The sequence below is a fragment of the Chanodichthys erythropterus genome, chromosome 23 (assembly GCF_024489055.1).
Source record: "Chanodichthys erythropterus isolate Z2021 chromosome 23, ASM2448905v1, whole genome shotgun sequence".
Taxonomy (NCBI): Eukaryota; Metazoa; Chordata; class Actinopteri; order Cypriniformes; family Xenocyprididae; genus Chanodichthys; species Chanodichthys erythropterus.
In genome coordinates this window covers 16,792,729-16,816,933 of record NC_090243.1, presented here as the reverse complement: position 1 = coordinate 16,816,933, position 24,205 = coordinate 16,792,729, and the positions used below count along the sequence as shown (strand labels likewise).

Here is a 24,205-nt window from a genome sequence, read left to right as displayed (position 1 = left end):
GTGATAGTGGTTCTACCTTAATATTATAAAGCGATGAGAATATTATTTAAGCATTATTTGTGTTCCGAAGATGAACGAAGGTCTTACGGGTGTGGAACAACATTAGGGTGAGTAATTAATGACATTATTTTCATTTTTGGGTGAACTAAACATCAATTAATCAAAATGAATTAATAACGTTAAAGTTAAAACATAATATTTTTCCCAAAATTAATAATTATGGACTCTTTTGGATTATCAATGAAGGAATGTGACACCTAAATGTATAATGTAAATATAAAATGTAGTAATTGCCAACTATTAAAGTGAGACTAACTTCCTAATTGGCTTATTTAACTCACCATATGCAAATTTGACTAACTACAGACTATAACTACTATACAGTCACTATAATGACATTTGTTTAAAAGGGTTAGTTCACCCAAAAATGAAAATAATGTCATTTATTACTCACCCCCATGCAGTTCCACACCCGTAAGACCTTCATTCATCTTCGTAACGCAAATTAAGATATTTTTGTTGAAATCCGATGGCTCCGTGAGGCCTGCATAGGGAGCAATGACATTTCCTCTCTCAACATCCATTAATGTACTAAAAACATATTTAAATCAGTTCATGTGAGTACAGTGGTTCAATATTAATATTATAAATCGACGAGAATATTTTTGGTGCACCAAAAAAACAAACAAACGACTTATATAGTGATGGCCGATTTCAAAACACTGCTTCATGAAGCTTCGGAGCGTTATGAATCAGCGTGTCGAATCAGGGGTTCGGAGTACCAAAGTCACGTGATTTCAGAAGTTTGGCGGTTTGACACGCGATCCGAATCATGATTCGACACGCTGATTCATAACGCTCCGAAGCTTCCTGAAGCAGTATTTTGAAATCGGCCATCACTAAATAAGTCGTTATTTTGGGGTTTTTTTTGGTGCACCAAAAATATTCTCGTCTCTTTATAATATTAATATTGAACCACTGTACTCACATGACCTGATTTAAATATGTTTTTAGTACATTAATGGAATTGAGAGAAGAAATGTCATTGCTCTCTATGCAGGCCTCACGGAGACATCGGATTTCAACAAAAATATCTTAATTTGTTTTCCGAAGATTAACAAAGGTCTTACGGGTGTGGAATGACATGAGTGAGTAATAAATTACATTATTTTCATTTTTGAGTGAACTAACCCTTTAAATATTAGTTTAATGCTCCACATTATTCAGAAACCTTAGAATTAAACAAAGGCAGGCTCATCCTCTATATTTAGCCTTTTATCTACTATCCAAACATGTTTCCCGTCGTGAAATTAACGCATCACTCATTTCCATTGATATATAAAACATCAGGAAAACACTCTATTCAACGAGCAGCGCACTGCATTACTATTGGCAAAGAAGGACAACATCCGTTGCTTCCGTCAACCAATGATCCGAACGAAGGGAGGAGACAATTAGAAAAACAACGGCCTTTCTTTCTATCAACCAATCAGCGTAAAGTTGAAGGAACATTCGCCAATCAGCGGCGTTGGGTGGATATGTGTTTGTGCCGATGGTTCACTGAGGCGCTGGAGGGTGGGGTGCGAATCGAGAAGCGCAGCTGGTTTGGTCGGATTTACTGTTGAGTTCACGGGTGAGTCGAGCTTATATCAGGCGCTGTCTTTAAACTATTACTGTGATTTCGTTTTAGAGAGGTTTGGTTTTGCAAGGGCAGGACTAAACCTATGAGAAACCATCGATTCATGTTTAATTTTGTCATTAAGTTCAAAGATCATGCAGGCAGAGTAGCTTGTTAGCGTAGCACCAGCTGTTGAAGTGCATTGATGATGGTCCTACCTTTAACCCTAAACTGTCACTTTATATGTCGTGGTTAATAAATGCACAATATTACTTCTGACACAAATTTGTACTGTTTTATTTTGGTTTACTTTTTTTTTTCTTTTGTAATTAACATGTAGTTGTTAATTTGCTAAGCACACTTCCTGTTCTTAAAGAAATATATTTGGCGGGTTAGGTTGAAAGGTGTAACTTTTACATCGATGTTAGACGTTTAGTCCACATGTTGAACAAATTTGCACGAAAAAATAAGATTAAATTGGTTGCAAAGCCATTTTCTGCCTTGAGGGGGGAAAAGAGCCAACAAAAGACAATTGAACAGCCTGGTGCAATTGAAATGCATTAATCTGCAACACAAGCAGCTTAATGAGTGCATGTTTAACAGAAACGTATACCTGACCCACAGTCTGGTTTAAGTCTAAGATCATTAGTTTGCATTCTTTTCTATTCAAGACATTTTCCCCATCTTAAGTTATATGATCAGTATGTGAAATTCATTTAAAAATGCATAAATGCAAATATATAATGCATTTTTTTTTGGCATAAATGACAGCAGCGCTGGAGCTGACATATTCTTTATCTTCTAAAGTGCAACTTAATCTTCATTCGATAAAAAAAATCTGTGTACTTCGAGTCAGATGATTGATGTCACTAATTTACTTTTTTTTTTTTACTTTTAATTTGGTTAGTGGCCTACAGTAGTAGAGAATGTGAAATAGAGAATATTTCTTGTTCATTTTACATTAGAACATTTTATTTTGCCTTGCATCCTAAACGTCCTGCTTATTTTCAGTTTTAAATTAAGAGAAAAAGATTTAAAAAAAAAAAACAAGTTTTCAGTGTGGTCTCAGACTACAGATCTATATATGCACTTAAAGGGTTAGTTCACCCAAAAATGAAAATAATGTCATTAATTACTCACCTTCATGTCGTTCCACACCCGTAAGACCTTCGCTCATCTTCTGAACACAAATTAATATATTTTTGATGAAATCCGATGGCTCAGTGAGGCCTCTATAGACCTATATAACTCCTCAAGATCCATAAAGGTACTAAAAACATATTTAAAACAGTTCATGTGAGTACAGTGGTTCAATATTAATATTATAAAACGACAAGAATATTTTTGGTGCACCAAAAAATAAATAAAAAACGACTTTTCAAAGATATCTAGTGATGGCTGATTTCAAAGCACTGCTTCGAATCTTTTGTTTCAAATCAGTTATTCGGAGCACCAAAGTCATGTGATTTCAGCAGTTTTGCATTTTGACCTATGATTTTGACACGCGTTCCGAATCACTGATTTGAAACAAAAGATTTGAAGCAGTGTTTTGAAATCAGCCATCGCTAGATATCATTGCAAAGTCATTATTTATTTTTTTTGGCGCACAAAACGTTTTCTCGTCGCTTTATAATGTTAAGATTGAACCACTGAACTCACATGAACTGTTTTAAATATGTTTTTTTGTACCTTTATGGATCTTGAGAAGTTCAATGGCATTGCTGTCTATAGAGGCCTCACTGAGCCATCGGATTTCATCAAAAATATCTTTATTTGTTTCCCGAAGATGAATGAATGAAGGTGAGTAATTAATGGCATTTATTTATTTGCTCACAGATAGTCTTTAGTATTTTGCTATACAGTATTGACTAGTATTTTGTCTAGGCTGATTAATTGGAAAATATTTGGCCATTTTGAGATTACTGGCATCAGCCAATTATTATACCCCATTGATTATCATGTTATCAAGTTTAAAAATGATATATTTCTACACTTATATAAGTTAAACTCTTATTTTACACAATATTTCTTTAATTATTATTAGCTTATATCAGATCTATGTTCGTATTATATCAGCCGCCAGTCACTCTAAACTCCGTACAATCAGCCATTGAAAAGTCAACCACTAATGCAGTAATATAAAACTAATATTTTGTAATGTTCTTAAAGGGGTGGTTGATTTATTTCACTTTTTTTTTTTTTTTACTTTAGTTAGTGTGTAATGTTGCTGTTAGAGCATAAACGACATCTGCAAAGTTACGATTGCTCAAAGTTCAATGCAAAGGGAGATATTTTCTTTTAAAGAATTTGCTGTTTAAGGACTACAACAAACTGCTGGTAGGAACTACAACGAGCTTCTTCCCGGGTTGGTGACATCACTGACCCTAAAATTTACATAAACCCCGCCCCTGAGAACAAGTAACGAATTGTAGTAGTAGAGTGTTACCACTGCTTCACAAACGAGGGTCAATTCAACGCTGGATTTGCACAAAAGATGAACATGACGGCACATGCTAGTCGATGAGTTGAATCAACTCCACAGCAACTACATAAATTTATCCACTAACCATTCAGAAACGTCCAAATGTTGTAACTTCTTTCTGAGTCTCTTCATCAGTGTTGACTCCGGTTTGAACAATGTAAGGCTGAACACCGTTACTGACAATCCTAATTTTTGCTGCGTGAGATTCTCCAGCTTTGTTGTTGTTGTGCTGTTAAAGGGGCGGGGAGCAGCAGCTCATTTGCATTTAAAGGGACACACACAAAAAAAACAGCATGCTTTTTTTTTCCTCAAACCCAAATGGGGCAAATTTGACAAGCTATAATCAATGATCTGTGGGGTATTTTGAGCTGAAACTTCACAAACACATTCTGGAGAGACTTATATTACATCTTGAGAAAGGTGCATTATAGGTCCTCTTTGAATAGCTGTACAGCTTAAAATTCTCTGTTGGCAATTTATTTGTGATCAGATTTATGGTGGTCGAGATAGATATGTGGCCACAGCTTTGTTTTACTGTTAATATGAAGCAGCGAAGCATAAGAACTATAAATAACCTCACTAATATTTTTCCACTTGTGATGTCACTTTATTTTAAAACTATGAGAACTTCATTCATCAGATTGGCTAGACCTTTGCTCATGGCCTGGATGGATTTATCTATCCGTTTTGACTCTAAAAACCATAGATTTGATTGACTGCAGAGACTACATTGTAAAGATGCCATTCTATATACATTAACAAGAGCCTTATCTAAACATTGTGTAATGTGTGTGTATATACATGTCACACATAGTTATTTAGTATATAGTTTGGGGTCAGTCAGATTGTAATGCTTTGAAAGAAATCTCTTATATGCTCAACAAAGCTGCATTTACTTGATCAACAATACATTAAATTGTAATAATATTTCACAATATTATAGTTTTTTTAAAGTGCCTGTTTTCTATTTGAATATATTTTAAAATGTAATTTATTCCTGTGATGAAAGCTGCATTTTCAGCATCATTACTCCAGTCACATGATCCTTCAGAAATCATTCAAATATGCCGATTTGCTGCTCAAGAAACATTTCTCATTAATGTCGTCATATTATTATTTCCAGACTTTATTTGTGTGTAAAGAGCAGATTGCTAAATTTAGCAGAAAAAATAAACAGCTTTATATTAAAATATCTGTGCCAACCCATAACATGTTCACACACTTTTTACCCATTCATGAAATATGAACTAAAATGGGAAAAATGCACATCCAAATAAAACTTTGGACACATTTTGGGCAGAGATTCAGGTCTGTCTTTAGAAGGAAAAACATAGTGACCTCTAAGGTATATTCATAGATATAATACATCATATATATAATTTATAATTATGTATTTAGTTAGAGGCAAAGTTACTCCTGGCTCAAATCTGAAGCACCCCTCCCAAAGTCACATGACTGTTGTTCCCTGACTCACCTGTGAGGTCGCTGTTGAGCCGGAGAGACACTTCCATACAAATACACACAGGATTTAAACTGAGAACAAGCAGGCAGACGGCAGGGAACATCCCCGACGTCCCTTTCCTAGACCGTTCGAGTATTTCACAGAGCCAAATGCCCGGTCCGACCCAAGCTCTGTCCCCCAATGGAGAGAACAACAACGACATCATTCCGGACAACAACGGCACCAACATCATTCCCTACAGAAAGAACACAGTGCGTGGAGAGCGCGCCTACAGGTACACCACTGCCATTACCATCCGCCGGCCGCTTTACAAAGAAACCACCGCTTAAACCGAGCTACAATCAAGGAATTTAGTCGAAAATATAAATATCAGTCGTTTCAATACATATATTCCCAATGCACTCGCTATGGGAACCCCAAACTCCCATTATGGCTGCGTGATATCTGTTGGTGGGGCTTTTCCTGAGCCAGCTATGGCGTTTTCCTGATGGTGCAGTCATTAAGAAACCATGTTAAAAGCTTTTTAGTGAATGCGTTCGCGCTTTGAGGGTTTCCCCCAAACGTTATGCATATGATTTAGGATGGATGTGTGTTGGGATGGACGCTGACAGGGTGCTTTCCCAGGTTTTGACAGTGCATGGCCTGTATGTTCACTAAGCAGTCAGCCATTGCGTAATGTAATTCATTTCATCCTAGCCCCAAAATGTGTTCAGGTTGTCTGTGTCGTGCGTATCGTGCCTAATACTAGTTAATATTTCGTGCATGTGTAAAAAAAAAAAATAAGATTGTGTATGTGTTACGGGACTATAAACATGTTTTGGGTGGATTGCTTTTGTTGACACTGATTTTTCCCTCCCCCTTCATTCCAACATCTCACTAAACTGTTTATCTTTACTGCTAAATTTAGATGAATCTGCTCTTTAAGCACAAAAGCACTAATGTCTGGAAATGCAATGTGCTTTTAAGATTATTAAAGCCAGGAGAAATGAATAGATGGGTATATTTGTCATCCTGGTGGGCTATAAGAGAAATTTTAAATTGGAGATGTGGGTTTTCTTGAGGGATTCAGTTCATTATTCATATGATGGTGCACTAGGATTTCAAGGGGAATGGGATTTATGTGATGCATCTTTCTATTGGCAGTGATTGAAATTGGCTTCAGTCAGTAGATTGAATTAGGTTACTTTATTACATGCCAGTTGAGATGATCTTTGATATGTTCATATGCTTAATCGTGACCTATTAATAACTGGATGTGGACAGCATTTCTGTTTTACTTGTGCCAAAGTATTGATTTGTTATAGCTTTTATTATTATTATTATTATTATAATTAAAAATCAGTTTTGTACTAGGCATGCATTAAATGTCAGGACTATATCCATTATAATCTTATTGATTTTAAAAACCTTTTTTAAAAAAAATGATTTTATCAGTATCATCAATGCTTGTTTATGCCAATTTTTTTAGATTAGTTTTTGCTATCATCAATTTTAACAGATTTCCCACTCTACAACTTGCTAAAAATGAATAATAATCCATATTTCATACTGTGTATTATAATGTTGCCTAGTAATTTAAACATTGAAACATGGATTTTTACGTTGACAAGACTATTGACTTAAGTGTTTAGTTAGATTTTGTCTAAAAATAAATAAAAGCAATCCACTGTAACATGAAAATAATTGTCAACTTAAATCATGTTGGCAAGAATTTTAATATTGGTTCATCCCTAGTTTGTTCAGTACAGTTTATTCCCCCAATCAATCAAATTGTGCTGTGTGCCAAGCTGTGAAATGTTTCAAAATCTATCATCCCATCAGCAGCTTTTCAAGGACACTAGTTTCAGTAGAGGACACAAAAATCCTTTTAGTGTGAAGCAAATGTAATATAGGCTATCTGACACCAAAAGCTGTTCTGAGATGGACAATGACTATATTTATGCATAAAATAAAAAGCAGTTAATTTATATGCTTGAACTTTTTTCCTTAGATTTGTTTTATGTTTAGTTTTGAGTTGGAAATAAAGTGGAATATATAGAATTGGTGGGCTCACAATTGTGTATGAGAACAAATGAAGCTCAAAAGCTTCTATTTAACATCATGGAGTGCTCTGTTTATCTCTATTTACTTACCTAGTTGACATTAGGATCATGTTACAGTGTTTACAGGCAACACTTGCAATCCTAGATAGCAGGAAAAGGTCAGTAAAGAGAAAATTCAGTAACATTGGTTGTGACAGTTTCATTTCTAAGATTTTAGAAATATTAGAAACACTTAAAAATGCATTGCAATTGCACACTTTATATTTTGAGTCACAAAGCAGGCTAAAGGCCCTTTCACACAAAGGACGATATCTATAACGATAACAAAAAAGATATAGTTCTAAAATTCTCTAAATGTAAAATAATATTACGATAACGAGAATAGCACAGAGAAACAATATTGTTGGAATCACTTTCAGAATTTTTTTTTTGCTGAACGATAAAAACATTGACAGCCAATCAGAATCCATCCTGCTTTAAAGAACTTGAGCTTTTAAAGCGGGAGACGTTAATACTGCAGCGTTATTGCTGATGCTACTATAGTTATCACTCTTGGTGTGAACGGGCCTTAAAGGGTTAGTTCACCCAAAAATGAAAATTCTGTCATTAATTACTCGTCCTCATGTCGACCTTTGTTCATCTTCGGAACACGAATTAAGATATTTTTGATAAAATCCAATGGCTCAGTGAGGCCTCCATTGACAGCAAGATCATTAACCCTTTCAGATGCCCAGAAAGCCACTAAAAACATTTAAAACGGTTCATGTGACTACAGTGGTTCAACCTTAATGTTATGAAGTGACGAGAATACTCGTGTATCAAACTAGGGCTGGGCGATATATCGCATGCGATTGTCACACGCATTTTGTCAGTAAAGCCGGTTTTTTGATAGACAGAGCCGTAGATCACTGACAAGCTACGCAATATCGCGTTCATTATCGAAGGCGATTCATCTGCGATATGAACGCGATATTGCGTGGCTTGTCAGTGATCTACGGCTCTGTCTATTAAATGCGCTCCTTTTGAAAGCAGGTGATGGCGATTTAGCGGTAATCAGGGAACTGGCTTTACTGACGAAATGTGCGTGACAATCGCATGCGATATATCGCCCAGCCATATATCAAACTGCCAAAGCCACGCCCCCACTGGTGAACCATTGAAATTTCGAAACACTTATGACGTAACGAAGCTTTGTTTACTGAAATCATGTGACTTTGGCAGTTTGATACACGTTCCGAACCACTGATTCGAAACAAAAGATTCGTAAAGCTTCATGAAGCAGTGTTTTGAAATCGCCCATCACTAGATATTGTTGAATAAAGTCGTTTTTTTGGTGCACAAAAAGTATTCTCGTCGCTTCTTAACATTAAGGTTGAACCACTGTAGTCACATGAATTGTTTTAAATATGTTTTTAGTAGCTTTCTGGGCATCTGAAAGTGTTAATTATCTTGCTGTCAATGGAGGCCTCAATGAGCCATCTGATTTTATCAAAAATATCTTAATTTGTGTTCAGAAGATGAACAAAGGTCTTACGGGTGTGGAACGACTTGAGGGTGAGTAATTAATGACAGAATTTTAATTTTTGGGTGAACTAACCCTTTAAGAGAATTAAATTAGACTTCTGTAAGTAGTATGTATGGCTCTGTCTGATTCAGTCAATAGCAGAGCTGATGGTGACATTCAGACTTTGAGCTGTCCTTCACCACATCCACACATGATTCTGATTCTGATGATGTCTGTGTCTCGTCCACAGCTGGGGGATGGCGGTCAACGTGTATTCTACCTCAATAACCCAGGAGACTATGAGCAGGCATGACATCACGGCCTGGGTGAACGATCTGCTCAGTCTAAACTACACTAAAGTGGAGCAGCTGTCATCAGGTATGTGAACCTCCCAACTTAAACTACCACTGACACTCATTAGACATAAAGACCAATAATCCCAGAGGATTTACACTAAGGCATTTTGTTAGTGCCTGTCTGATTGGCCGTAGGGCTGCTGCTCCCTTTAAACTTTTGCGTTTGTCTGTCTGCACAAGTAAAGCTGTTGTAAATTCTCAGCTGCTTTAGGTAAAACAGCCATGATTTATAAACCTGGGAATAGAGTAAAATCACATTAAATACATTGGTAACACTTTACAATAAGGTTCATTTGTTAACATTTGTTAATGTATTAAGTTACATGAACTAACCATGAGCAATACATTTGTTACTGTATTTGTTAATGTGAGTTAATAAAAATCCAGCTGTTCATAGTTTAGTTAATGCACTGAAGTAACAATGTTAACAAATTCAGCTCTTGATTTTAATAATGTATTAGTAAATGTTGAAATTAACATTAACAAAGATTAATATGCTGTAGAAGTGCAGTTCATTATTAGTTCATGTTAACTAATGATGTTAATTGATGTTAACTAATGAACCTTAACTTCTTTAGGAATAGTCAAAAAAACAACAACAAAAACACGTAAAGCTTAACTGATTCTAAAACCATAAAATGTCATTACTTGAAATTACATAAAATATAAAAACTATTTTAGCTAGTTGCCAAGGCAACATTTCTTATTTGAATGTAGGGGCCATTTAGACAACACCGTTTTCAACTAAAAACGTAAAAATGTTTGTTTTTGCCATTCATTTACACAACAACGGTGTTTTGGGTGCTTGAAAACGTTTTGAAAACAGTAAAATATTTTTTTTTAAAACGAGACTGTTTGTTATTTCAGTGTAAACTACAAAAACACGAATTTGTGAAAAGGTCATGCATATGTGTATTATGTGTTCAGTCTATAGGTGTGTAGTGTTTCTTTACAAAGTGACATCGCCATCTACTGGCCTGGCAGCAGAATACAGCGTTTTTAATTTTTTCCGTGAATCCGTGTGAACGGGGATAATTTTGGCATCGTTGACGTCTGTACACGAAAAATGCAAAGGAAAAACGTTTCCGTTTTTAGTACAACTTTGTCATATAAACCCTTAAAATAACTAAAACTGTAGTTATTAAAATAACTAAAACTGTAAATATAATGATGATTTAAAGATATTAATAACTACAGTTGTTTCTCAGTGATACTAATATAACTCTGATTTATAGCATTTAATGTATTGTGTGCAATGATACATGCTATATTTCTTTTTAAACCATTTTAATTTAATTCTTGTATAATTATTATACATGCAATTTCACATATGACCCTCTAATATTTTTCATGAGACTACATGGAAATTGTTCATACCACAGGACTATTTAAATGAATCGCAAAACAACTAAAAGGTCATCTAAAATATTAAATTTTCCTTATAGATCAATTTTAGTCAAATATGTTATTTGTCAACTACTCATTTAATTCTCATCTTTCATCAAGTACTTTTGCTTTCAATCTGAAATGACTACATTACTTTGATCACCGCTATGATTAAGTGTCGTTTGCTTTTAATTAGTTGTTTGAAATTCAATCAGGTGAAATTCTCTTCCTGTCAGTCACAACCATCAGATGATCAGTTCAGTCCTTTGCGTGATTTTAGTTTGATGGGATTTTGCAAGAGAAATGGGATTTCAGAAGGAGTTTGATGAACGATAAAAAAGGTATTATGTTGATGAATGGTAAATATAGGCTAATAAACTTTAATAATAAAAAGATTTTATAAGATAATACAAATGACAATGCACACATAGCATTATTTATATTTGTAAATATAGGCTTATGTATAAGTAATTTATAGTTTAGGGAATATATCTTTACCAGGGAATTGAAAATTGTGATTTACAGACCTAGGAAAGTCATGTAAATCTTTAAAAATATGATTAAATAAAAAATGCCAATCTTCTTATATCTTAATAAATACATTTCCTAGTTAAATATTTTGCTCTGCTCTAAAATAATTTGTACATTTGTAGTTACTCATTACTAGCTAAGCATACCTGTTTGTACACTATAAAACATAAAGGCCTGGTTTCACAAACGGGGCTTAGGCCAAGCCAGGATTAGGCCTTTAGTTCAGTTAGGGTATTTAACTATATTTTATAAATGTACCCTAGAAAAAAACATTACTGGTGTGCATCTTGAGACAAAATAACGGCACTGACATATTTTAAGATTTGTCAGTGCAAGTTGCTTTTAGTTCAAACAGCTCAAACATGATTTTTAGTCCAGGACTAGCTTAAGCCTTGTCTGTGAAACCGGGGGAATGTTGTCATCTTCAAGGGCTACATTCCAAGTTGTTTACGATTTGAATTTGTAAATGCCATTGCCAAGGATTGGTATTAGCTCCACCAATTTCTATACAATTATTATAATCTTTATCCATTAATCATGCAATGGAGCCATTAAAATTCATCAGTTGAAATTTGTTGGAACCTTGACTAGTAATATCAAACAGTAAATAACACTTCTGTGCTTTAGCATGACATCACATGGACCTTAATTTAGTTAAGCACAGGTCAGGCCAGAGGTATTTAAAGATCTCATAGACACTGAATATCCTGTGGAACGAGTCCAGGTCTACCTAGAGAGGCAGAAGACATTGATTTACGTGACGTTGCACTGGCATTTTATATTACATCCTTGGAGTCAAATGGGTCCTTCCTTTTAAGTGCCCTTGTTTTAGTTCTTCTGATTGAGCAGATTAAGTTTACTTCAGAGGAAATTAGACTATTAGATGATCGTGAAACTGAATCTAAATGTGGTTTAAAGTTTTGGACAAGTAAATGCGATGCAGAATGAGTCCTACAGATTGTCTAAGGAAAATCTTGTTCACTCAGCGAATCATTTGCGCATCATGTTACAGGAGCAGCGTACTGTCAGTTCATGGACATGCTGTTTCCTGGCTGTATCAGTCTTAAGAAGGTGAAATTCCAGGCCAAGTTGGAGCATGAATACATCCACAACTTCAAACTCCTGCAGGCCTCCTTCAAGAGGATGAATGTTGATAAGGTGAGATGAGCACGAGGGAGTTTTGCTCACAGTAGTAGGGTTACAGAAATCAAATCTGCTCAAAATCACCATCACTGTTTTTTTAGCATAAAAGACTGGTTTTGTCTGATAAGAAAGTGCATGACTGAACCCCAGACTGATTCAGTTATATTTGTAACTATTTATGAGTTACTAATTAAATAATAGTTCTTATCCCATTACGCATTTATGCTATTTATATTTTCTTCATAAAGAACTTAACATTTGATGAAAGTTTAATTTTTGTGAAAATTGTATAATGAATAATAATTCTAAAATTAAAGTTTTTTAATGTTAGTTTAAATAAAAGAATATACAATTAAATAATATATATGAACATTATACATTTCAATATTATAAATGTTAAATTGTGTAATAATAAAATTATAAACATAAATTGATGTATGGAAATTGGAAAGGGCCAGTAAAAATCCTTTTTTATAAAATTTTGCATGTTTTTTTTTCCAGCTAAAAAGTGCTTTAAAAACAGCATAACGATGCCATTTTACAATGCTTAAAAGGCAATAACCAGAAGAGATTTCATCCATTTTTCAGCCAAACAAATATTCAGTTAATATTTCAATAATTTAGCAACTCATTGAAGTGCTCACAGCTCTCTGATGTCGGTTGTCACATGACCTGCAGGTAAACAAATGTTTTCTAAAATGTTTTATGTTGTTTATGTTTATGTTAAAATAGATTATTTATTTAAATTTGTATTTTTATATGGTTTCAATTATTAATTATTATTAAATCATTTCAATTAATTATTTGCACCAACCCCCTGCATTTCTCCAATTTAACCTTGAAACCCTGATTTAATGCATAAATCATCTGTATTTGTTAAGCAAAGTTATCTGTGTGATGTAATATTTTCACATATACACTCACATCCTGTTTCCTTTCCTCTTAGATTATCCCTGTAGAGAAGCTCGTCAAGGGACGATTTCAAGACAACCTGGACTTCATTCAGTGGTTCAAGAAGTTCTTCGACGCCAACTACGACGGGAAAGAATACGACCCGGTCCAGGCCAGACAGGGCCAGGATGCCATTCCCCCTCCAGATCCTGGGGAGCAGATCTTCAACCTGCCAAAGAAATCCCACCATGCCGCCAGCTCTCCCACCGCAGGTCTGTTCGGGCTGCACGTAATTTCTTAATAATGATAATTAATCAACTTGCAAATTGACATCTACTAAATTTTGAGCCTCCTGCATCATGGCATCTGTTAACTTGTGTGCAGGAGCTACTAGATCAACCACTTCAACCCCTAAATCCTCCACCTCGACCTCCCGACCCTCCTCTGCCAAAAAGATTCCTGTGATGTCATCGACACCCGCTAAGGGAGAGAAGGAGCTGGAAGCCCAAGTAACACAACTAAGCGAACAGGTGGACATCCCTAACTCTATTAACTCTATTAAAATCTTTAAATAGACTGCATGAGCAATCATAAACATAATAACTATAAGTGCTAAACGAGACCATGAGATAAAATGCTATTTTAGTAGATAATTTTGGAAGACGTTTGTCTAAATGTATTGTTGCATTGATGCATTGATTTTAGCCTTGATACTTGATACACCTGGTAAGCTTACTTAGACAGCATTTTAGGCTTCTAGTGAGCTACTGTACATAGCATTTTTGGACATGAAAGCCTAGATTCCTAGATCGCATATAGGGCACCTAGTGAGCTGTTTTCCTTCTTCCTTCATCTTTATAGATGTTCTTATGATATCATAGACATCTTTCTTGATCTTCTAACCACATCATAGGCATCTTTCTAGATCTTATGACATCATAGACATCATTATCGATGTTCTTATGACATCATGGGCATTTTCTTAGATCTTTTTACAACATCATAGGCATTTTTTACATCTTATGACATCATAGGCATTTTTCTAGATGTTCTTATGACATCATAGGCATCTTTTTAGATCTTATGACATCATGGGCATCTTTTTAGATCTTATGACATCATAGGCATCTTTCTAGATGTTCTTATGACATCATAGGCATCTTCTTAGATCTTTTTATAACATCATAGGCATCTTTCCAGATCTTATGACATCATAGACATCATTCTCGATGTTCTTATGACATCACAGGCATTTTCTTAGATCTTTTTACAACATCATAGGCATTTTTTACATCTTATGACATCATAGGCATCTTTTTAGATATTATGACATCATGGGCATCTTTCTAGAGCTTATGACATCATAGACATCTTTCTAGATGTTCTTATGACATCATAGGCATCTTTTTAGATCTTATGACACCATAGGCATCTTTCTAGAGCTTATGACATCATAGACATCTTTCTAGAGCCTATGACATCATATACATCTTTCTAAATGTTCTTATGACATCATAGGCATCTTTTTAGATGTTCTTATGACATCATAGGCATCTTTTTAGATGTTCTTATGACATCATAGGCATCTTTTTAGATGTTCTTATGACATCATAGGCATCTTTTTAGATGTTCTTATGACATCATAGGCATCTTTCTAGAGCTTATGACATCATAGGCATCTTTTCTAGAAGTTCTTATGACATCATGGGCATCTTTCTAGAGCTTATGACATCATAGGCATCTTTCTAGAAGTTCTTATGACATCATAGGCATCTTTCTAGAGCTTATGACATCATAGGCATCTTTTTAGATGTTCTTATGACATCATAGGCATCTTTTCTAGAAGTTCTTATGACATCATGGGCATCTTTCTAGAGCTTATGACATCATAGGCATCTTTCTAGAAGTTCTTATGACATCATAGGCATCTTTCTAGAGATTATGACATCACGGGCATCTTTCTAGAGCTTATGACATCATGGGCATCTTTCTAAACATTTTCATGACATCATAGATTGTTTTGGGAACCTAGTGAACTCTTGTCTGACATCATAGGCTGTCTACCTAGACATTTTGGGATTTGATTACCTAGACAGCATTTTTTTAAACATAATGGGTTGTTGATCTAGACAGCATTTTTGGCCATCAGATCCTGTATTCCTAGACAGCATGACCTGTTTTTCTTCTTCCTTGACAGCATGTTTTATGACCTCACATGCTGTCTGCCTAGACAGACAGACAGACAGACAGCATTTTAAACTTGTGGAGATTTTTTGAATATCATAGGCTGTTCAAATAGCATTTTGGGGCACCTAGTGAGCTCTCTTGTTAGACATAATTTTTGGAAATCATTTGCATAAAGCAAGGCTTTCATTAATAAAAGAGTAATACAACCAAGTAAAGGACTTTTATTGGATCATACAAAAGGCTGCTAAAACAGGAAGTAGAAGTGCATAAATTTAATGAAGAATTATATTGTTTAGAAGCATGTCTACCAATGAAAGCAACAACCAGCTTTTACTGTCCGTTTACAGCAGACACAGGCTTTTATCTCATTCTTAACTCTCATGTCTCTCCACTGCTGTAGCTCAATACATTAAAGCTAGCACTAGAAGGTGTGGAGAAGGAGCGGGATTTCTACTTCGGGAAGCTGAGAGAGGTTGAGCTGTTGTGTCAGGAGCAGGGCCAGGACAACGGGCCCTTCGTGGAGAGACTCATGGAGGTGCTGTACTCAGCAGATGACCAGGTTAGTACTTCACATCAGCAGAATTTAGTTTTTTAAAAACGCTGTGTTTTTGCTCACGCCCAAATAGGGGCATATTTGACAAGCTATAATAAATTATCTGTGGGGAATTTTGAGCTGAAACTTCAGACACATTCTGGGGACACCAGAGACTTACATTACATCTTGTGAAAGGGGCATTATAGGTCCCCTTTAAATGAAAGACTGATTTAAGATATGTTGTTAAACTACTATTCTAGGACAAACTGACATATGCCAAGATTCTTAAAAAATAACTAACAACAAACAACTGTGTGTGTGCAGGAGGCCGGCGGAGAGGAACATGAGGCTCCGGCTCAGGAGGAGGACGTCCCTGACGACACACAGGACGAATACTGAACACACATGCACTCAGTCCAGAAAACTGCTTTGGGTTCACTTTCTCAAACTCATGACGGTTTATTTCTTATTTACTCTGGTGGCGAAGGAGTGAGACAAATTGGCCAAATATTCAAATGTGTCTTTTTGTCATTTTTCTTTTCCATTTGCCCTGTTTAATTGCATCATGACTATAATGAACATGTCATCTGACCGCAGCTTTAATGGTGAATCTTGTTCGTGTAAAGCCCTTGATAACAACCGCTGCACATCAACTACATTTGGTTTTTAGTTTGTTGGCGTTTCCACCTGCTATTTTTCATCTCACCACACTGATGAAGGAAAATTGATTTCTTAAGCTGTTTATGTTTTTAGATGTGATGCATCAAATCATGAAATTTTTTAAATATTGCAATAAGAGTAGTTTAAAGAGCTACCAATACCATTTGTGAAATAAAGCCTCCTGTTAGATCCCTTACAAAGACTGACCATTGCTTACTATGGTAAATTTTGCATTGGAATGTAATGCATATACTGGTTCTGTGCATTAGAATATAAACCCGTGAGATTCATTTGGAAACGTTGCTCTGTTTTTCACTATATATATTATTGTTTTAGGGTGGACGCCAATCACAGTGTTTGATAGGAAGCATTTCATTTGAACTGTGCAATCGGTATTCTGTGTCTAAACATGTTTTACTTTATATGTACAGTAAAAAAACAGCCGTCATTCTGAAGAAAACAATGCATATTGAAGATTTTTTTTTAACTGTTGTTCTAAAGCACAGGTTTTAGCGGAAGATGTTCTGAACAGAAAACATTCTCGTGATCTCCTGATACTCGTCAATATTCTCCACAGGTCAACGCTTATGTCATTTATTATTGTGTACAATGAAAAAGGAATGTAAACATATGTACTGTTAATAATTATAAATAGACAATGTTTTTTTTTTTATTTCCCTCACAGTATCTCCCCTTATGCATTCCCCTAATGTGTTGCATGTTTGCATTTTATTTGTGAATAACTTGACCTGCTTTTTACATATTTAATAAAAAAGAAGAAAAAAAAAAGTTAAATGTTTTTTTTTTTGTATGTTTAACTTGCTGTTTAAAATCTCTGAAGATATGGATAGACTTGCCCTAATAAAACACTTTCATTTACAAAAGAAAGAAATTATTGGTTTTTATTATGAATAAGTTGACATTTATTTAGGGTAAAAGACTTGTTTTATTTAATATCTATGAGATTTTGCATACCACTGTTTAAGTAGTTAAAATCTTACATGGGACACCAACATTTCTGTAATACCAAATATCGGGCATGTGGTCATTAAAATAATAGAAATGTACAAAATATACAACTCCTGAGACTCTTAGGGGGCTTTTTAGACATTTTTAGCTTTTAAAAATTAAAAATGCTTTTTAAAAGTATCTGACATATCACATAAATTAACAAATTTTATTGAAAAAGGAACATTAGGGAAAAGGTTAGGTATATTTTTCAGTTATTAGTATATTATTGTTTTTCAAGTTTTTATTATTATTATTTGAACAAACGTCTTAAGAGAACAGAGTAGGATTTTCTTTGACAAGAAAAACTATTCGTTTGCTCTTTCATTCGTAATGATATAAAAAAAACATAAAACATAAAAAAAAAAATAAAAAAAATCCTACATGATATTACCGTCGCATTGATTTTGTACTCCTGCAGTAGCAATGCTGAGAGCTTTAAATGAATCTGCCCGCCAGGTGTCAGTAGTGCGCAGAATTAATAACTAAAAGAGCGGGAGAAAAGAACCGAAGAAGACACTGCCTGTGTCCCGCAGTTTAGTGAACTACAGTCCAAAAATGTAAACAGTTATAATAAGCCCTGTTTAAGGAAAAATAAAGTCGTAAAACCTTTGCTAAACACCATGGCCAAGGTAAGTGAGCAACAAACACTTTGTAAACACACTTTCTCAAACTTTGTATATGTTTCAGTTGTTTGGGAGAACAACTTTATACTTTAATTCACTGCAAGTGTATTTATCCACTGCACAACATGCAGAAGTAATGAAAACCGTAGAACTAGAAATATAAATCATAAAATTAACCTAGATAAATAACACTTAAAGACCAATATGTTACTATGCATATATAATAATTTTCAGTCAAAAATTTGGACACACCTAACTTACTCATTCTGTATGTTTTCACCATACCATGAAATAACATGCTTTGTAAAATGCAAAAATCAAAACTACTAACCCTTTGTTTTATTTGAGCTTTTTCAAAGTGTCTAGATTTAAATGTATGCATGTTTGTGTGTATGTGGTTTCAGCGTAAGAAAAACCTGGACATGAGGTGTGTGTTATTCCCAGATGATGTGAAGGATAATTTTAGAAAGGCGGGAAAAGCCCCTGCCAGGACATCCACACCTGCCGCAAAGTGCTGGAAGAGATGCGGGGACAGTTTCTTGGACACATCTGTCATCCAGGTGTGTTACGATACGTAGTTGTAATGGAGTTGGTGTGCTGCACACAGGGACTGAAGGTCATGTGTTTGTATTTCAGAAGCTGCAATCAGAGAAGAAGAGCAGAAACGCACATAAAGTGGCTCTGAAGTCTGTGACTGGTAACAAAACAGATTGATCAATCTATAAAGTGTAAAATTAATAATCATTCAGAGATTTAGAAGTGCAACAAAATCATCAATTAGATATTCTGTTCCATATATTTCCATATATTCATTATTATGAAGTATTATTTCAATTTAATATAGCTGTTTTCTATTTGAATATCATTTAAATGTAAATTTAAATGTAATTTATTCCTGTGATCAAAGTCTTCAGTGTCACATGATCCTTCAGAAATCATTCTAATATGATGATTTTCTGCTCAAGAAACATTTATGATTATTATTAATGTAAAAACAGTTGTTTTGCGTAATATTTTTGTGGAAACCAATTTTTTCAGGATTCTTTGATGAATAGAAAGTTCAAAACAACAGCATCTATTTGAAATATTACATTATAAATGTCTTTTCTGACACTTTTGATCAGTTTAATGCATCCTTTCTGAATAAATGTATTGATTTAAGGGAAAAGAGATGCTGGCACAGATGATCTGGTGCACATTGCCTGGAGCTCCAGTGAAGATGAAGAAGCAGACAATGATAGTCATCCTCCTCCTTCTCGACTGACTGTCACACAGGCACCGCATCGGCCCAGAGCACACACACAACATCCTGTTGACTGTTACAGGAGTCTGCGGATGTTCAGCTCTGGTGTAGGTAAGAACAGAGTTGTGTTTTGTGTTATGAAGATGAATATTTCAGGAGTTTAATCTGACCTATGTCTCAATCAGCTATTGGGCCATCCTGTATGCATATTTTTGATCATGTATGCATATTTTTGCTTTGCACAATTTAAAATGTAGTTGTGAATTCTGTTGGTCAACTAGGTTAAATTAACTGACTGGCTAACACAGATAAATTGCCATCGTTTTCTAGGTTTTTTGTGGAACTTATGGCTTTCTTGGATTTCTCTGTATAATTTCCAGCTATTTTACAATTTAAAATGATAAATCTAAATAAACAATTATAAATTATTTAAAAAAAAAAAAGTAAAAATGTGAACTGCTGTCCTCACAGTGAAAGCAAAAAAATCCTTACACTTTGAAATACATATCTTAAATTATAAAATATCAGAAGAAATATGCAGTTGCTGTACATGGCAGAATTTTTGATTTCATATATTCTATATGAAAAGAATATATAGTTAAAGAATATAAAAGTTCATATTACTCAACAAGTGTTGTGTGATTATTACTTTACAACAGTGTTGGGTAAGTTACAAATAAACAATATACAATTGCCTAAATTATTTTTGAACTGACCAAAGTATTTAAAGCGAGAATGTTAAATTAAAAAAATACATTTAAACATAAAATCCACTATTTTTTATAGAATCGTTCTATAGTCTATAAAATATTCAATGCAATTAAATCAGAAGTAACTCTAATTAAATTACAGAAAAATCCCTTTACTTTTCAAGGGAAAATTCGATTACTTAGTAATTAAAGGGTTAGTTCACCCAAAAATGAAAATAATGTCATTAATTACTCACCCTCATGCCGTTCTACACCCGTAAGACCTTCGTTCATCTTCAGAACACAAATTAAGATATTTTTGATAAAATCCGATGGCTCAGTGAGGCCTCCATTAAGAGCAATGCCATTGTAAATCTCAAGATCCATAAAGGTACTAAAAACATATTTGAATCAGTTTATGTGCATTTTTGGCATTTTTGTGTGCCAAAAAACAAACAAAATAATGACTTTTCAACAATATAGTGATGGGAGATTTCAAAACACTGCTTCAGAGCTTTATGAATTGAATAAGCATCACTGAGCCATCGGATTTAATAAAAAAATATCTTAATGTGTGTTCTGAAGGTGAACGAAGGTCTTACAGGTGTTGAATAACATGAGGGTGAGTAATTAATGACATTATTTTCATTTTTGGGTGAACTAACCCTTTAATTACTAAGTAATCTAATTTTCCCTTGAAAAGTAAAGTAACACTGCCTGACAAGTGCTATCAGGAATGTGAAAGGATGTAAAAATCCAATCAAATCCTTCTGCTCTGGCTGCAGTTCTAGAAGTTCATAACTAGTTTAATATGCACTGCCTTATGTAATCCAGATAACACATGATATTATCTGCTGCACTGCCCTCAGAGACAGATGACCTGCCCTCTATTGATTCAGACAGCGAGTTAGAGGAGGACAAATCAGCTTCAAAAGAGCACAGTGACTGTATAAATCCTGTTCTGGTAAGTATATTTTATAGTTTTACATTGCCATAATAATTTTACATGTATTAAAGTAATTTCATGTTAACCTTAAAAAAAAAATATATATATTTTAGAATAGCGGAAAAAAAAGGAAAAATGATTAAAAGACAGATTTAAATAGAAAACTTTGGATCAGGTGAGATATATACTAGACTGGACGCTAGGGGGCGCTATGATTCCTCAGACAAGACGTTTTGAGCCTTCACCAGGGTTCTCAATGTCCCTGCTCCTTTTAGGATTGACCTCTGGCCCATATATATATATTTGCAACCTTTTTTGGTATTGGTGTATTAATATTTGACATTTTGTAGAGTACATGTGTCGCTCAAGTCATCTGAATATAAGATCAAATGTGGCTCAACGTCATATTATTTTCCAAAATCACCTGACACATGAAATTAAGTAGTAAGACATTGGTGTAAAATGTAATTAATGCTTGTCTAACACAAATCTGTTGTTTTACCATTGCACACAATGCATTAGTAATTGCCACTGTGCATATTATAACGCCATATTATGTGTAATACATATTATCTGACAGTATCTCAGAATGTTTATGTTTTGAAGAATGTTACAGATGTTTTGTGCATATACAAAGAAAGTCAGTAGGGTCCAAAACATCATGCATTTGACTTTCATTGTATTTGGACAAAGCAGTTGCAACATCATTCAAAATATCGTCTTTTGTGTTCAAGTTATACCGTTTTGGATTGAAATAAGGGTGAGCGAATCATGATAGAACTTTCATTTTGGAATGAATCATTTAAAATAAATCTTGATTTGATGTTTTATTCCAGGAATGTTATTCCCAACATCTGTGTCATCAGCAATGACATCATGAAGTAGTCTAGTTGTCTTATGCTAGTGATCTTTGACCATAATTATCATAATTCAGCATGATACATTGTATTGTCATAATGGTACAATTCAGGGTTACTGGCATGAACTGCAGTTCCCTTCAGACTGTGCTGGATAGATAGTTCCTTCTTTCTAGTCAGATATGATTGTAAAGCGCTTGGGTGAACAGTAGTACATAGTAAAGTGATATATAAAAACCTCATTCATTCATTCATTCATTCATTCATTCTTTTATTCTTCTGCATTCTTAAAAAGATGTTATGCAGCACTGCATAAACACAGCTGTGAATTGACTAATTAATAGTTGTAATAGTTGGAAGGCGTCGCATCACACATTGCTTAAACATTCAAAAGTTTCATGGTAGTTTAAATAATAATTCGATAACACTGTCAAAGATACAGAAACAGATTTTTAGAGTTTCTTTGTCATCGGAAATGTTTGGGTCATCTGATTAAAAAACAAAACAAAACAAAAAAACTTAAAGACAATTCTTAAAGATTAGAAATGTTACATTGAACCTTTTAGCCTTTATTTAGGTCAAGGATTCTTTACAGTCTTGATCAGTGGTTCTCATTTAGTTTTGCCTCACCCTAAATTGGCATACTGTACAAATGTAAACAGAAACACACACGCGCATATATATATATATATATATATGTAGTCAAACCAAAAAGTATATTTTTACTAGTGGGTGCAGGACACTATAGTTCATTTATGTACGTGAGGATAGCTAAATCAAGTAAACTGTGACATATTATACCCAAAAATTCTTCATGCATTGGACTACCAGTAAAATTGATAAAAATTTGGGACCAAAAATTATTCAGACACATTGACCTGACCATGTTATCTGACATAATTAAGATAATTTTTTTCTGACACAGTTTAACTCTGAGATCTTGTCATATTTTATTAACATTTTTTAATCTATAGTGAATAAACTGTATAAATGAATGAAATGTTCAAGGTGTATATATAAATTTTGGTTTGACTGTGTGTGTGTGTGTGTGTGTATATATATATATAAGAAATAAATATAAGAAATAAATAACATTTAGAAATTAATACTTAAAGTCTTATAAGTGTCTTTATTAAAATTAAATAATAATATTAAAAATATTAAAATATTAATTTTAACTAATTAAAAAATTGAAACAGATATTCCTTTAAATGTTTTCATTATTTATATACTTATTCATTTTAATGTATTACTATACATATATTTAATATTATATTGGGTTTTATAAATATTATTAATAGAACCTCAATGTTTTACTCAATGCAAAAGAAAACAGAAAATCCCTTAAAGTAAAACATTGAGATGTAATTGAGAATGAAAAATAAAATTCATAAAATCAATATAAGAATTTATTTATTTAAAAATAAATAAAAATGAATCATTAAAATATTAATATTGTTTTTTAAATAATTAAAACATTAATAATTAAATAATTAAGCTTACTCTCAGTAAAACACATTGTAGTTGGTGCAAATCATGTTTATCTTTGTGAGTGAACCCATATTTAATGTAGTTTTTGGATCATATATTTTGTTCGTGGTATATAGGATGAGGGCATGTCACTGAATCTGTCCATGCTGGCATCTGTCAAGCATTACCAAATGACAGATGAATTTGTGCCACAATACCATAGAGTTTAATTGAATGTCTTTGACGTCAACAACAGAAGATATGGGAATAATTATATGCATTTAACATTCACATTTAGTTTTTTGCCTGATGATCAGAGAAGACCAGGGTTGAGAACCACTAATGTAAAACATATTTTTTTAATTTTCCCAAGGTGTCGCTAAGGGTTTGAATGAAGGATGCTGAAACATCTTTATCTGAAACGTCTATCAGCTTTGACTTATCCAAATCACAACTATGTTTAGCACTTACTCCCATGCCTCCTTTTAAAATTGTCCTTTAAATCAGCACTGCTTCCTGGATTCAAGATTGAAACCATTTGTTTAACAAAAACAAAAACGATTGTGTAC

The 24,205-nt window shown here is 34.0% G+C and overlaps 2 protein-coding genes across 6 annotated transcripts in view; both read left to right on the top strand.

Moving 5' to 3' along the window:
- The first annotated feature begins 1,565 nt into the window (after positions 1-1,565).
- Positions 1,566-17,659, top strand: mapre2 (microtubule-associated protein, RP/EB family, member 2). 2 transcript variants are annotated; one of them, XM_067378365.1, is made up of 7 exons: positions 1,566-1,633; positions 9,359-9,486; positions 12,394-12,539; positions 13,471-13,687; positions 13,800-13,945; positions 16,003-16,161; positions 16,462-17,659. In XM_067378365.1, exons 2-7 carry the CDS (start codon positions 9,366-9,368, stop codon positions 16,534-16,536), a joined length of 864 nt encoding a protein of 287 aa, XP_067234466.1. In that variant the 5' UTR covers positions 1,566-1,633; positions 9,359-9,365; the 3' UTR covers positions 16,537-17,659. The 2 variants fall into 2 exon arrangements, with proteins under 2 accessions (XP_067234466.1, XP_067234465.1); XM_067378364.1 differs by lacking the exon at positions 1,566-1,633 and adding an exon at positions 5,590-5,836.
- A 186-nt stretch (positions 17,660-17,845) lies between these two features.
- spidr (scaffold protein involved in DNA repair) overlaps positions 17,846-24,205 on the top strand; it is a 53,414-nt gene continuing 47,054 nt past the window's right edge. For 2 of the 4 annotated variants that reach the window (XM_067378488.1, XM_067378490.1), the window contains exons 1-4: positions 18,809-18,991; positions 19,068-19,128; positions 19,594-19,785; positions 21,233-21,327. In XM_067378488.1, the coding sequence (XP_067234589.1) occupies positions 18,812-18,991; positions 19,068-19,128; positions 19,594-19,785; positions 21,233-21,327 (528 nt within the window). In that variant the 5' untranslated portion in view covers positions 18,809-18,811. Of the gene's footprint in view, positions 18,438-18,808; positions 18,992-19,067; positions 19,129-19,593; positions 19,786-21,232; positions 21,328-24,205 lie in introns of those variants that run through there. The other 2 variants (XM_067378489.1, XM_067378491.1) reach the window with 2 other exon arrangements.

Excerpts from the sequence above, each read along its gene's own strand:
- mapre2 (XM_067378364.1), top strand. The coding sequence starts at position 5,712 with ATGCCCGGTCCGACCCAAGCTCTGTCCCCCAATGGAGAGAACAACAAC. Across the intron at positions 9,487-12,393 it reads AGTGGAGCAGCTGTCATCAG|GAGCAGCGTACTGTCAGTTC; the intron begins GTATGTGAACCT and ends ATCATGTTACAG. Across the intron at positions 16,162-16,461 it reads TGTACTCAGCAGATGACCAG|GAGGCCGGCGGAGAGGAACA; the intron begins GTTAGTACTTCA and ends GTGTGTGTGCAG.